We start from the raw sequence: 16,304 nt of genomic DNA on the forward strand, positions 1-16,304 counted from the left end.
ATTGTAAAACTGTGGTATATAGATCAAACTTGCATGTTAAGCTGTAAATATGAAGATGCAGCATTCTGGTTTTATAGATATATGATTTGGCATCTTGCTAGTACGTACGCACTATTGATTCGTTTACATATGTTTACTATTAGTGCTGATGTAATATTAGTGACAGTATTTTACTTCGATTATAAAAAACAGAAGGTCCGAACGAGGTACTATAAACTTGATATATTATGATATATAATTCATCAATTTCTCTTGACTCTGGCACTGTGTGCATTGTCCTGCAGATCTCCACAGTATGTGGCCTCATCCTGGTGTCATGATGATCAGCTGTCGAATACTATATTCTATTGGCACTCCTCTAAGAAAGATCATAGCACTTAGCACAGACTTGTTAGGGACTCAGGATATTTGTTCTAATGCTTCTTAATGAGTCAGAACCTGTATCCAAGGAAACTCATCACTTGAGCTATCCTATCGTGCTTAATTGTAGAGTACAATTTAAATCGATAGCAAGTTAATTATCTCTTGGCTCAACTTGTGAGCTCTTTCATCTTAAAATCCACTCCATCCCTGCAGTCATCATGTCAATTCATAATTTTGGTGCTGTCCGTGAAGTGAACCCGAACAAGTTTAGCTTGGAAATTCTTTTCCAATTGCATACATTAATACTTACTTCCATCAATTATCATATCCAAAATATAGATCTATATCTACATATATCAAGTATCTTCATATTAACTAAGGTCACCGGGGATGCTCAAAAAATATCAAAATATTCAAATTTGGATCAATTTGTCAAAATCATTCCACAATCTATGTTAAAAATCAACCGATTATCAGCCCAGCCAGGCCCGATCCTATATCAATTTCAATCTCTTTAACTCTATTTTTTACATGACAAATATAACGACAAATCAAGAAAAAAAGAGGAGGAAGATATTATTGTTTTTTTAAACCAGGTGCATCTACACCTACGCTGAGGTACATTCTCCATATAAGACTAATGTTAAAGAAAATCCAACTAGTATTGATATCGAGGAAAATGATGAACCAATTTTTAAGTCTCCAAAGTTGAAATTAATCTTAATATTCTCGAACATAATTCTCGAATTCGAATTTCTAAATAAAAACATCATCTTATTTTAGATCTATGAATCTCCTACTCTTACATCCTATTATCACAGTGGTACAGGTGATATCAAATTGTCATGTTTTATTTTTATTGTCATGATTGTGCGATAGCTTTTGTTGTTACTCTAATATTATTAGCATGCGAAAAATTTTAAAAAAACAGTTTAGAAGCTAGCCTAAGCGAATTTTATTTCCGCTCCGCCCTGTTTCCCTCCCTAACAAATTTAGTCAAAACATGCTCATATTCGGCAGTTGCGCATATATTAATATAAAATATATAATGTGTCAGGTACATACGTACGGACGCGAAGATGTTAGTTGCCTGCCACAGTACATTCTTATAGAAACTGGGAGAGAATGTAGATTGTTTGTTTTCTTCTGCGTCCCATCTTCCGAATCTTAACAAGAATCACTTTAACTATTATTTATTTTTGTTTTGATTATAATTATCGGCTATTCGTAATGTCAAAATTAAATTGATAAAATGTGTTTCTTAATTAAGCAGAGATAATACATTCTACCGTGACGTAATTCTAACTGTTAGGAAAACAACAGCAGCAGTGCAGCATCAACAATGTTATCTCATCTTGCCAAATAAAAATAATTATTAAAACTGTTTTTTTTTTTTGAAAAATTATTAAAACTGTTATTATTAGTTTTTCAAAAATGTCCAATAGTGCAAAACTTCCGGTTCTTTCTAATACTATTTTTCTTTTGTTTAAACAAGTTAATGGATTACATATGTGCAGGAGAATCTAACCCACCCTAATACCCTATAGCTAGCATTCGATTGCATGTTTTAAACCTCGACGAATAATGTCATAATGGTATATTTCAGGGTTTCTCATAGAATCTTAAATATACTAATATCCACTTAATCCTAGTACAAGCTAAAACATAGGTTGCCAAGCTGTGATTGTCAGTTATGTCATAAACCAAGTGCTGAAGTATGTTAAGTACCCAATTTAGTCACAACATGCCCAAGATTAATCAATTGATTAATATGAGAAGCACGGGTTTATGACAAACAGAATGTTCTAAAATTTGAAATGAAGCAGGGAACCAAGACTTGCATACAGTGACAGATATTTGAACCAATGGGAAATAAGTGTTGGTGCTTAGAATTTTTTTTTTGGGAGGTCATTTGGTTAACAGAAGTTACACATTTATTTAAAATATTTACAAAATAATAACCTATCTAATTGTTTGGTTTATCAAAAATATGATAAGTATAAATTACTGAGAAATTATTATACTTGTATAATCTAGGAAATAACTTAGAGAATTTATCCGTACACTACTTTTTGAATCTTATTTGCAAATATATTATCTTCTTTAAAATCTTACAAACATACTACCTTTTGAATCTTATTTACAGATATACTTCTTTCTCTAATTCACCTTTTCATTTCTTTATTACTAATCTCTTCTCCCCACTCTCTCTCATTCCTCTAACTTTATGTGGTTAGCATTTCTCCATCTACACTCCCACGGATCTTATATAGCTACTCATCAGTTGTATCTTCCATCTCTCTTGTTAGCAATTAAATTCAACCAAAAACTATTCACCGGATATCCGTGCTACCGTTGAACCATTGTTTCATGGATTAAATATATGATTTGTTACAAGGCTCTTGTTGAAGATCTCAATTCCGAAATCGACAAAGTCAACATGGAGGCGGTCAGCGTTTCAATTGCAGCTGATGCAGTGAGAGCTGATGGTAAAATCATCTATGCTGATTTATTCGAGTCGCAGAAAGAGGTTAAGGAAAATCAGGAGAGTGGCAAATGGCAAAGAACTTGTTGATTTCTAGTTTGTCGTTTTATTTGTTTTTTAGGTTAAAATATTTGGCCCCGCGGGATATTCATTTTTGCAACCAGTTGCAACTTATTATGCAAATAAATAAAATTTTCAAAATATTTTTTTTAAAGTTTCATTTTTTGTTGCATATATGATTGCCAGCAGTTTCAGATTTGGTTGCATATGCAAAAATACATAAGCTTTTTTAAAATATTATATCAAAAAATATACTAGTAACACTAATTGGCTAAATTTAAAAAAAAAATAGATATTATTCTTATTATTATCATTATTATTGTGTGTAAATCAAAATATTATTATTGAATTATATTTTTTCAATAAAAATCTAAAATATGTTCTTTTAATTTAATAAAATATAATGAGTAACTAATAATGCATCAATAATATTATTTTATCAAAATTTGTAAATATAAAAATTAAAAGAACACAATGGTTATCCAATTAAAATTTATTAAATAATAAAGTTAAAATTTAGTTAAACAGATGATGGAGATGGACACATAAGAAAATATAAATTATCAATCAAACAATTTTGTTGGACTTCTCAGATGGTTAAAATCAAGGATGACAACAGTTCGGATCGGGTCAGGTTTCTTGAGATCCAGACTCGATCCGTTATAGTTATATTTCGGTGAGTTCGAGTCTGAGTTCGGATCTCTAAAATGAAGATCCAAATCTAATCTATTTAATTTTTTCGGGTTTCAGTTCGGGTTCGGGTTCGGATTCGGGTTTAATTCGGATATTTAAAAAGATATAACAAATAAAAATTAGAAATTATATATCTTGATATAATGATTGTTTTTTTTTAAATTTAGGGATATAAAAAAGGGTTTCACAAGTTTTATTTAGTGCAATAAACATGTGAAATATGTCAATTTAATTGTATACCATCATTTAACTTATTTTTTATTTTTATTATATTTTGATTATTTAATGCACAATAATTAAGAAAAATAAAATATTGATAAAATGAATGTAAATCTATAGTACGCATATAAAATTAAGTAAAATCTTAACATACATACCTAATTTTAATTCATAATATTTCAATATATATGCTTTATATTTAACGAATCGGATTCTGGGTCGAGTCTGGGGTCGAAATATATATCTGAGATCCAGATCGGATCCAAACTTTTTCAGTTCTAAAAATAAGATCCGGATCCGGAACTAGATCCAAAAAAATTGGGTTCGGGTAGATCCAATCGGGTCGGAACAGATCGAGTATCTATCGGTTGGATAAAACTATTATCCATGATTAAAATCCATTTTTGTCAACCAAATGGTTTTCTTGGACTTCCGACATAGTTATTATGGAGGGGAAGTATAAGTTATTATGGAGGGGAAGTATAAATTTTTAGGGTAAGTTATTTACTCCATTCAACCAAATAAGCACTAAATTACTTCAAATTTTTGAGAGAGACGATAAAAGATAATTAGATTATGAAAGTAATAAAATACATTGTTCTATGAAATAATCTCTCCCCCCACCAAATACGAGAATAAACTTTCCGAAAGAAATTATTGTGAATTTATCATGTATCCGCCCCCTTTAAATAAAAGGCTTTTATTCTTACAAAAAATTGAATGCATGGACGAAAATGGATAAAAGTTCTTTTGTTCTCCTTTTCTTCTATCTCATTTTTCAACTTTCTAATAACAGCATTGAGATAGTAAATCCCGAATATCTACAAAATAAGAGAAACTTTATCCAGTTTCTTTCGATGGAAAATAATTTGTTTGATACACTATGTTTATATATTAGCATAAAATTATCAATCAACATTAAATTATGAGTGATTGACACTTTGCACCCCTAATGTTTAGGCGCGTTTTCGATTTAGTCTTAAAAAAAAAAATTGGCAGTATGCACCCTAAAGTTTGAAAAGCGCTTCGCTTTGCACCCCTTTGACCACTCTCCGTTTAATTGACCGTTAAAGTTAACAGATTTCAGATTTTCACTTTGCACCCCACAATTTTAATTTTATTTTCAACTAGTCTTTATTTTTTATTTTTGACTTAATTAAGCCAAAACTCCAACATTATGCTTGCATGGTTGATGTACTTAGCAAAGCTGGGCTGTTTAATGAGGCTGAAGAGCTAATTAGAGACATGCCCATAGAACCAGATGTGTTTGTTTGGGGTGCACTGCTTGGAGGCTGTCTAATGCATGGATATACTGAGCTGGGAGAAAAAATTGCTAATTGCTTGATTAATATGCAACCTCTAAATCATGCTTTTTATGTTACTTTATGTGATTTATATGCCAGAGATGAGAGATTTGATGATGTTAAGAGAACTAGAACCATTATGCTAGAGATAGGGATTAAAAAGGAACTTCCAGGCAGCAGTATGATTGCAGTTGATGGCGTTGTTCATGAATTCTCAGTCTTCTTAGGTTGTGATACAGGAAGTAGAGTGCATCTTGTACATTTTAAGCAATGAGATGAAGAACACATGAAATTTAATTGAAAGCGAGTGATTTGTACATCTGGAAATTGATACTCTGGACATGCTTTAATGAATATCCAGTGAGAAATATACATTGTCTTGGCTGGATGGCACAAAAGTTTAATGGACTAAATACTTAAAAGCCCTTGAGATGTTTTAAGTGTTTGCACCAATTGTAGATGGACTTTTCTGGATGTTTTAAGTGCTTGTATAACTGAGGTCAGATCTTTTTCATTGATCATATTTCAATGCTTATAACTATGTCGAATTGTAGATGCCAGTGTCTATGCATTAGTCTATTCAATGATATCATTATTGTGGACAATACGTTTTATAGGTCATAAACCGATATAAGTAGCTCCATTAATTTTTTGATTCATCACACAAACTCTCAGATGAGTTATTTAAGAAATATCGGGAGATAATATGATATCTTCTATGATTAACATTTATGCCAGGGCTCAAGTAGTGATTTCTGAGAACATGTAGGCAACACTATTTTCATGTTGCCTTCTACAGTGTCAATTATTTGAGTGATCCGTGCAGTGGATTAATATGAAAAAAAATTAAAATTGTGGGGTGCAAAGTGAAAACCTGAAATCTGTTAACTTTAACGGTCAATTAAACGGAGAGTGGTCAAAGAGGTGCAAAGCGAAGCGCTTTTCAAACTTTAGGGTGCATACTGCCAAAAAAAAATGTTTAAGACCAAATCGAAAAAGCGCCTAAACATAAGGGGTGCAAAGTGTCAATCACTCGTAAATTATTAGAGTACCTTATTTTGCCAAAATTATTGAAAGCGTCACTTTAGACCCTAAACAAGTTTGATGGCCTAAAAAGCGGATAGAAAGCCCATAATTCACAAGAAGGTCGTAAGTTTGACTTGTTGACTCACTTTTCTTTTGAGAAAGATGTACTCGTAGAGATCGGACTAGAAATGTAGAAAAATCTGAAATCTGAAATTCGATTTGGTCTAGAAAAAAATCCGAGAAACTCGATCTAAAAAAAATTCCGATCTCACCTAACCCGATCCAAGTATGAATTATTTGAAGTCATTGTTTCCAAATTGACGATTTCATGAATTTCTAGAATTGTAATTACAATTTTTCTCGATTTTAATTTTTTACTGGCTCATTTTATGTTATTATTGCTATATATAAAGATATAAACATACATCATATTATCAGAATAATATAATGCTAATAATCAAATCCGAACCTAACATTAGTGAGTAAAAAAGAAATTATAGCTGAGTGGTAGGTTTTTAAAGACACAATAAGTTGGGTGATGAAAAAATCTATTTTCCCGATGTTAAAAGAACAAGTGAATGAAAAAATCAAAACTAGATATGATTAAACACAGTCGAGGTAAATTAAGAGCTAGCCCGTTTAACTGAAATTATGACATAATGTGACTTATGTGATAATTTGGGAGTTTAAAATATTTGTTTAGTTAATTTTGACTTATTAATGACTTATGAGTTATTAAAAAAATAATAACAAAAACAAAATATATTTATGAGTAACTTGTGACTTTGAAGTAATTTTAAACTGAAACTTTTGATTTATTACACGAACAGATAATATTTTGGTTTAAAGTTGGAAACAGATTTAAATTCGGATAAACATAGCTCTAAGTAAGAATCCCAGTTGCTACAGCACGGAGCGGATGAAGCTTTGCTAGAGTGATCCCAACCTTTTCCTCCATGTTCAACTCCTCTGGTGCAATCCCACCTTCAAGTTCCCAATCAAAACAATTTATAAGGGAACCTAACATAACCGGCATCATTCTCATCGCGAATGGCAATCCAGGACACATCCTTCGGCCGGCACCAAATGGAATCAGCTCGTAATCATGCCCACTGACATCAATTTTAGAGTCCATGAACCTCTCTGGTTGGAATGACAGGGGATTTTTCCATAGCATGGGATTGCGTCCAATAGCCCAAGCACTGACCAGCACTTGTGAATTCTTTGGAATTGTGTAGCCACAGAGTTCCACTTCCTCTTTTACTTGGCGTGGTAGTAAGAACGGTGTTGTAGGGTGTAACCTTACAGTTTCTTTCAGAATACATTGCAAGTAAACCAACCTAGAAATGTCTTCTTCTCCTATGATCTTGCCTTTTCCGATCACTTGGTTCAGCTCAGCTTTGGCCTTCAGTAATGTTTCTGGATTTCTCAATATCTCAGACATCGCCCATTCCACAGTACTCGAAGTTGTATCTGTTCCCGCAACAAATAAGTCCTGCATTTTCATTTATCAGTTTAGATATTGTGATATTAAAAGAACAGTACCAGACAGGACTACAGTGTGACCATTTGGATAAGCCTAAAGTAAAAAAGTGGAATAAAAGTGAGAAATAAATTAAGACTCATAATTGATTACACTGTTTGGGAAAAAACAAGAAGTCTTGAGACAAAAACTAGCATTCTAAGCTTTTTATAAGTGCTTCTGACTTTTTACACAGATGGATCAAGAAAAATAGAAGTCGATTTCTTGTATAAAAAGGTGAAAAGCAGGGTTGGCCAAACGGGCACAATGTTCATTACTGATTAACTCATTAGGACGAAAAGAGTAACTTACCATAAACAAGTGTCGTATCTGAGTTTTATCAATCTCATTTGTTTGTTCTATTTTTAAAAGTTCATCAAGCATGTCTGTCGTACTAATGTTCGCCAAGAAGTTTGTCGATCCCTTCAACTCCGACCGCTCATTTACCAGTCCATCAAATAACTGAATTAGCTTCTCGGAATAGCCAGTTATTCGCAAATATATACCTTGTGGATCAATCCACGCTGGAATAGGAAAAAAATCTACCATATTAGGATTGCCAAGCTCAACCAGAATATTCCACACCAAGTCCCTGAATTCTTTAGCCTCCGAATTGTCATATGAATCTGTCATATCCTTGGAAAATATAGTGTTTGATAAAAAATTAAGCGTAGTCAGAAAAGCAGCGCGGCCAATGTCTACAGCCTCCCCACTCTGGCTACACTTCTCACAGTACCTAATAAGTTCATGCACCTTCCTGCTGCGTAGATGCCTATTCTCATCAAGCCTTTTAGCAGTAAATAGATGTGACTTCAGAATTTTTCTTAGGCTTCTCCATCGACTTCCCACAGGCAACCACGCTACTGAGTATTTATTATGATCGCAAGAACGCGTAGATTGGGGCACAGGCCGGTTAGCAAAGACGGCATCCTGCTTTTGGAGGACTTGTTGAGCCATGCTTGATGAAGAAATGACAATGGTGGTTATCTGGCCTAGTTTCAGACGCATGATTGGACCGTAGACTTGAGCAAGATCGGCTAAGGATCTATGGGGATTCTTGCCAAGCTTGTGTATATTTCCAATGATGGGCAGAGGGTAGGGTCCTGGAGGAAGTTTATGATTGGATTTGCTCTTAGGTTTAAAAAGTGAGAGGAGAGTAAAGGCTAGAAATATGTACAATGCACAGATTATAGCTATATCCATATTGGGAAACTGTGGTATATTGATTAAACTTGCATGTTGGGCTCTATATAGATCATTCTGGTTTTATAGACATATGATTTGGTACCTTTTTTTTTTAACAGAACGCATGATTTGCTACTTGATGGTATTAAATTGTTAATAAATACTTGCACGCTATTGATTCGTCTACATGTGTTTATTATTAGTGCTGATGCAATTACATGAGTGACAGTATTTTACCTCAATTATAAAAAATAGAAGGTCCGAACTCAAAGTAAAGGTGTTTGTTCTCCGGCCTAGATTCTATTTGCTTCAAAAGGTATACATACCATTTTATATTAGCCCTAGGAGCAATGAATTGAATTATTCTTCCCTTGTCTAGAGGCATTAGGAATGTTTTACTTTTGTCAGTTTGTGTTCTCTCTCGTCAATCAAGTATGTTAGTCTATTTTTAATATATTAGCTAAATATAACCATATATTAGTTAAATATAACCATGTTTCAATAAAAAAAAAAATGCAAACCGTCACTTCAATAATATTCTAACTTTTTTTAGATAGCTAGAATATCTTTCTCAACTCTTAATTTTAAATAATAAACCATTCAGTCACCGATGTTAAACGAATTGATTTACATACACATTTACGGGTGAGTATTCGGTTTAGTTAACTGAAAACCGTACCGAATAATCAAAATAATTGCGATTCAGTTAACCGAACTGAATATTTCGGTTTTGTGTTTGGTAATTAAAAATATGAATTTCGATTTTTTCTGAATTTTTGGATCTTTAGTTTTTTAACCACGGTTAATGGAAAACCAAATGATTAACTAATATACTAATATTATACTTAGTAACATAAATTACATAATACATTATTACCTTGACCTTATCCGCTGTTCAGAGTTCAGGATTGAAGGTGAAGCCAGAGCTCATCCCCTGGCTCTAATACCATGAAGGAGATGATGAACTGAATTACTCAAAATATATTCTGTAAAACTTACTTACAAAGATCACACTTATATATAGAGCTAGCCTATACATACTATTCTGTATTTATAACTATACAACTAACTTGTAACAAACTCATTACTGCATAATGCCACCTGGCTTGCTGACTTCACTCTCCTCTATTATGACTTCATTAGCTGGTATATGCTTAATAGGTATCATGGAGGAAAATCTTTCTTTGAATCGATTTGTTCGATTTGTTTGCTTCTTTTGAGTAAAAGTTGTTCTTCAATAAATCAATGATAAATTAGACAATATATTGTCTCCAACAAAAAAGATGGAGGAGACGAGAAATTCAAGAAGCAATTTAGCGTACAAAGAATTCTGGCAAGCTTGTGTGCCACCATGTTTGCTTGCTTTCTAACAAAATCTACCAACACCCCACCCCTACTTCTAATCACAGATCTGCACTGATGAATCAAGTTTCCGAGCTCAAGCAGGTTGGTGTTGTCTCTGTATATTGCATTGACGCATAGCTGTGAGTCACTCTCAATAGTGATCTGATCGCACAGGGAGTTGTTCTTAATTTACAATTACAGTCTATTAGTGTGTAATTACGTACAGCGTCAAGTGTCAACTGCTTACTTTGGCTTGTAGTCTTGTAGAAGTTCTACTGTCATTTTCTAAGATTGAATTTATAACAATTTTGTGACTGTAATTTGTTTTGTTTAAATATTTAGAAGCCGGCTTGTAACAGATATTTGCTAATTGATTAGGTGCTCAACAAAATTTTGATTTTAAAAGTCGGTTTCGGGAATAACCAAAATATTAATTGCGGTTCGGTTTAAAATCGAATTAATTTTGGTTCGGTTTTCAGTATCATTTTTCCTGACATTTTGGTCTATGTTAAATGAATTAAAATACGATTCGATTTTTCGTCAAAAAAAAAAAAAAAAAAACGATTCGATTTGATTTTTACCGAATGCACATTCTATATATATCTCAAGTGCAAATTTTAAATTAACGTGTTTTATTTGGTATATCTAAACATGCTTCCAATTGAGACGTGTAATAAATGAATTTCGTCAAAATATTTGAAAATTCGATATATGTGGACTACATTCGATTAACCTTATGTTTTTAGTATTTTATTTGTGAAAAACAAAAAATTATATTTCTTCTAAAATTAGGTAATCCTCATTCCCACTATTCTTACCTCTTTCAAAACCGACTTTTTATTCATCTATAATAAATAAGTTATAAAAATTTTGTATTTATTTTGTACAAAATCGACAAATTTAACAAATAGTTTATCATAATAATTTAAGTAAACAATTTTTTAGAAAAAAGACAAAAAAGAAAATCGAGACCGAATATCTATTGATACCTGTAGTACAAAGAATTTTAAGCAATCGGGAAAGCACTTATTTTAAGAAAACAAATCATGTGGTGCTTTTTTATAAACAAGTGCTCAATTTTGTAGAGTAAATTTAGTCAAAACGTGCTCATATTCAGCAGTTGCGTATATAGTATGATGTCAATGCACATACGCACGGACGCGAAGATGTTAGTTGCCACAGTACATTCTTGTAGAAACCGGGAGAGAATGTAGATTGTTTTCTTCTGCGATCCCATCTTCCGAATCTTAGCAAGAATCACTATAATTATTATTTATTTTTATTTTGATCATTAAGTACAATTGTTGGCTGTTAATGTCAAACAAATTAATTAATTATATTTTTCTGAAGCACAGATAATTAGACATTCTAACGTGACATAATTCTAAACGTTAGAAAAACAGCTGCAGCAAGCAATGCAGCATCAACAATGTTATCTCATGTTGCCAAAGAAAAATAATTATTAAAAATATTATTATTAGTTTTTCAAAAATATCCCACATTGAAAAATATAAAACTTCCGGTTCTTTCTCATGCTATTTTTCTTTTGTTTAAATAAGTCAATGGATTATATATGTGCCTACAAAATATGTGAATCTTTTTAAGTATTTGTGAATAATCTCTCCTTTTAATAGTATTTAAACAAGTATGCGACTTGTTCAGTTTTTGTGATTTCCTTCGCCGGTCTTTTAGTTTAGTTTATTCTACTTGAATTGTAATTGAGGTGAATAGACTGATAGATGAAAGGCGTATCGTAAAAGAAATGTGAAGTTACAATAGTACGTATCATTTATTTGGTTTTCAAATGCTACGCCATTGTAAAGTTCTACTATCTTTGTTAAGATTAAGCTTTTGAGGCTGGGAATCGAAGGCCACACAGGAGTGATCAACAAAATGCATATCTAACTAATTGTGATGGAAGAAAAGATAGGGACATCTAATTACGACGGTCATCTTAGGACAGATAGAATATTTCGGGGAGATTTTTCATTTTTTAGATAGTAAATAATTATGCATATATATATTAAATTTGCGACGCTCCGGAAATAGATTTCTAGAAAAGAGCTATCTGGCAACGGCAGCTTACGATATCATATATTAATTTTAATTTAATATATCTTTTAGAAAGCGGATAGTTTTACTTATGATGGCTAACTTACAATAAGGACAATTTACGACAGATAGATTTCTAAGGGATTTTTCATTTTTTTTGGAAACAAAATAATTCTCTGCATATATTAAACTTGTGATGCTTAAGTACTTGTGACAGAAACAGATTAATACAAAAGAGCTATTTTGCGACGGTAAATTTATGACTGAATATATTAATTTTAATTTAATATATCTTTTCGAAAGCGGATAAGCTTACTTCTGACAGCTAACTTATGACGGAAGTAGGGTTTCAGCTATCTTACGACGGGAACTTGCGACGACTTTGATATTTGGGAAAATATTTTTGTTATTTAATTAGATAGCGCGGAATTCTTTTTACGCGCCTCTTATAATACGTTGGGGATTGTTGTTTGTCATATTTTCGTGGTATTTTATACGACAGTTTAAATATTTCATCATAAGTTATGCGCCTCCGCTTTTCCCATCGTAAACTAACCGTCGTTAATATTTAGAATTGTTTTGGTGGTTAGAGATTAAAAAATACGCATTGATCTTAGGTTCATGTGGCCAAAGACCCGATACAAAACCAAACTCGTCCAGACTTTTTGGCTACATGTAGCCATCTGCTTGCCTGACTTGGTTGCTTTGGAGGTGGTGTAGTTGCACCCTTGTTTACAAGATTGACGAAGTTGTCTAAAACAGATGCCAGATTTGTGTAATTACGTGTGTGTGATATGTAAAAATTATTCTAAATAAGATACAATAAAAATGGTTAAAAACAATCCCAAATTTACAGCTGCTTATGATGCTTAAAATTTTGTACCTACCGATCAAAACTTACAAAAAGCTCTAAATTTTAAAAGAACAAATGAATGAAAAAAATCAAGACTAGATTAAGTAACAACCGAAGTTGCTACAGCACGAAGCGGATGAAGCTTTGCTAGAGCGAGCCCAACCTTTTCCTCCATGTTCAACTCCTCCGGTGCAATCCCACCCTCAAGTTTCCATTCAAAACAATGTATCAGGGAACCTAACATAACCGGCACCATTCTCATTGCCAATGGCATTCCAGGACACATCCTTCGGCCTGCACCAAATGGAATCAGCTCGTAATCATGCCCAGTGAAATTAATTTCAGAGTCCATGAACCTCTCTGGTTGGAATGACAGGGGATCTTTCCATAGCATGGGATCGCGTCCAATAGCCCAAGCACTAACCAGCACTTGTGAATTCTTTGGAACTGTGTAGCCACAGAGTTCCACTTCCACTTTTACTTGGCGTGGTACTAAGAAGGGTGTTGGGGGGTGTAACCTTACAGTTTCTTTCAGAATACATCGCAAGTAAACCAACCTAGAAATGTCTTCTTCTCCTATGATCTTGCCTTTTCCGATCACTTGGTTCAGCTCAGCTTTGGCCTTGAATAATGTTTCTGGATTTCTCAATACCTCAGACATCGCCCATTCCACAGTACTTGAAGTTGTATCTGTTCCCGCAACAAATAAGTCCTGTATTTTCGTTTATCAGTTTAGATATTGTGGTATTAAACCCAAATAAGGAAGATTAAAAAAATCCATGTTTTCAAATTTAATTTACAAAAATATGGTTGAAGTTGCAACGATAGTTGAAAACAGTTGATTTTCAGACGGCAAGAGGTGCAAACGAGATTGCATATATAGTTGCACCGTATCTTTGAGAGAAAAAATTTGTAACTGGGGTATTTTTGAAGGAAGCCCTTAAAAGGAATGCAATGTTCATTACTGATTAACTCATGAGGACGAAAAAAATTTACTTACCATAAACAAGTGTTGTATCTGAGTTTTATCAATCTCATTCCTTTGTTGCAGTTTCAAGAGTTCATCAAGTGTGTCTGTCGTCCTACTGTTCTCCAAGAAGTTCGCCGATCTCTTCAACTCCAACCGCTCATTTACCAGTCCATCAAATAACTGAATTAGCTTCTCGGAATAGCCATCTATTCGCTGATTTTTCCCTGTTTGATTAATCCACTTAAAGAAAGGGAAAAAATCTACCAGATTAGGCTTGCCGAGCTCAACCACAATATTCCACACCAAGTCCTTGAATTCTTTAGCCTCCGAATTGTCATACGAATCTGTCATATCCTTGGAAAATATAGTATTTGATAAAAAATTGAGCGTAGTGAGAAAAGCAGCACGGCCAATGTCTACAGCCTCCCCACTCTGGCTACACTTCTCACAATATCTAATAAGTTCCTGCACCTTCCTGCTGCGTAGATGCCGATTCTCATCAAGCTTTTTAGCCGTAAATAAATGTGACTTCAAAATTTTTCTTAGGCTTGTCCATTGACTTCCAACAGGCAACCATACTACTGAGTATTTATTATGGTCGCAAGAACGAGTAGATTCGGGCACAGGCCGGTTAGCGAAGACAGCATCCTGCTTCTGGAGGACTTGTTGAGCCATGCTTGATGAAGAAATGACAATGGTGGTTATCTGGCCTAGTTTAAGTCGCATGATTGGACCGTAAACTTGAGCAAGTTCCGCTAAGGATCTGTGAGGATGCTTGCCCAATTTGTGTATATTTCCAATGATGGGCAGAGGACAGGGTCCTGGTGGAAGTTTTCGATGAGATTTGCCTCTAATTCTTGAAACTGAGACAAGTGTAACTGCAACCAATATGCAAAATGCAGTGACTGTAATTAGTATATCCATAATCTTGATGGAACCTTGATTAGATGATTATATAGATATGGGAAGAATGGAGATTAGCAAATAGATGAGACTTGAAATGAGATTAGCAAGTGGTGCATATATGAAGATGTAGGATTCTGTATTTATAGACATCTAATAGAGTACTTAGTAGTACGGAGAACGCGCAGTGTAAAGTGTGTGTTCAACGTCTGTGATTAAAAAATCAGAGCTGGTTAATAGCCAGGTCCTGTAAAATGAATAATATAATCGCTTTTCTTGCCATATGGACTATGGCCTCATCATATGGACCTCATCCCGGTTCCATGATCACAAGTCGGGAATATATGTTGGAGGCCAAATCACATAATTATCTGGTATTGTTTTGTTTTTTTTTTGATAAAATTATCTGGTATTGTTATTTTATCTAACAAATGCATGTCTTAAAAAATAATATAAATAATGGTATTCTTTGTGAATTTAAATATTCAAACATATAACTGTTCATCACAAAAATTGATCATGAATTTTTTTATGTAAGAATATGGGAGCCGAAAGAGAATAGCGTCAGACAAAATTTAATTTAAAACGTATTCTTGAAATATCCTGCAGCTTTTTTATTTAATTTAAATAAAGAATTTATAAATTTTTTAAATTTTGAAATATTATATTTCCAACATGTTTAAAAGAAGATAGTGTTAGCTCATCCCAAAAATAAATTCCTAAATAATGTGACAGATAGAGATATCCCGGCTAGATGTGTAACAGAGGGTTCAACGTGTTTTAAAATTTTTATAAAATATAATTTTAAAAATTAGTTCTTTCAAAGAAAATTTGATATTTAAAATTCTACTCAGAATCAAAATTTTTAGAGTAAATTATAAATTATATTTTATAAAAAAAGTTTAAAATAGATATCAAAAATGATAAAAATGGTACTATAAAATTAGGAAGAAGGAATGGTGTATCATATAGTAAATTTAATGGCATCTAAATTAGTTTGACCAATTATCTATGTGTGATATGTTGTTCTATGGAATGTTGACCATATCGCCGGTTTTTAATATCAGCGTACCCTAAAAAAATCCCATTCAATGTGTGGCATTTTTTACCCACTCAACACGCTTGGGAGTAAGGGGTATCTTGTACAAACCAAATCTCCAAACAAATAGATACAAAATGAATCAGTTAAACTATCACTCGAAGACGTGGAATGCTAACTTGGATGTATCCATTTTTTTACATTTAAACAATTTACTTAAAAGGCGTCTGGGAGAACTTAAAATAAAAGCTTATTATTTAAAAGTAAATAAATGAAATACAAGTTA

At 33.0% G+C, this 16,304-nt stretch overlaps 2 protein-coding genes across 2 annotated transcripts; both read right to left on the reverse strand.

The window, feature by feature from the left end:
- Nucleotides 1–6,928: 6,928 nt before the first annotated feature.
- LOC108217295 (geraniol 8-hydroxylase) lies at nucleotides 6,929–8,898 on the reverse strand. Its single transcript, XM_017390133.2, has 2 exons — nucleotides 7,985–8,898; nucleotides 6,929–7,645 (listed from the first exon to the last, which is right to left on the reverse strand). Exons 1-2 carry the CDS (start codon nucleotides 8,873–8,875, stop codon nucleotides 7,034–7,036), a joined length of 1,503 nt encoding a protein of 500 aa, XP_017245622.1. The 5' UTR covers nucleotides 8,876–8,898; the 3' UTR covers nucleotides 6,929–7,033.
- A 4,184-nt stretch (nucleotides 8,899–13,082) lies between these two features.
- On the reverse strand, nucleotides 13,083–15,106 carry LOC108217296 (geraniol 8-hydroxylase). Its single transcript, XM_017390134.2, has 2 exons — nucleotides 14,107–15,106; nucleotides 13,083–13,818 (listed from the first exon to the last, which is right to left on the reverse strand). Exons 1-2 carry the CDS (start codon nucleotides 14,998–15,000, stop codon nucleotides 13,207–13,209), a joined length of 1,506 nt encoding a protein of 501 aa, XP_017245623.1. The 5' UTR covers nucleotides 15,001–15,106; the 3' UTR covers nucleotides 13,083–13,206.
- Nucleotides 15,107–16,304: the final 1,198 nt, after the last annotated feature.

The sequence above is a fragment of the Daucus carota genome, chromosome 4, assembly GCF_001625215.2.
Source record: "Daucus carota subsp. sativus chromosome 4, DH1 v3.0, whole genome shotgun sequence".
NCBI classification, from domain to species: Eukaryota; Viridiplantae; Streptophyta; class Magnoliopsida; order Apiales; family Apiaceae; genus Daucus; species Daucus carota.

Excerpts from the sequence above, each read along its gene's own strand:
- LOC108217295 (XM_017390133.2), bottom strand. The coding sequence starts at position 8,875 with ATGGATATAGCTATAATCTGTGCATTGTACATATTTCTAGCCTTTACT. Across the intron at positions 7,646-7,984 it reads AGATACGACACTTGTTTATG|GACTTATTTGTTGCGGGAAC; the intron begins GTAAGTTACTCT and ends ATGAAAATGCAG.
- LOC108217296 (XM_017390134.2), bottom strand. The coding sequence starts at position 15,000 with ATGGATATACTAATTACAGTCACTGCATTTTGCATATTGGTTGCAGTT. Across the intron at positions 13,819-14,106 it reads AGATACAACACTTGTTTATG|GACTTATTTGTTGCGGGAAC; the intron begins GTAAGTAAATTT and ends ACGAAAATACAG.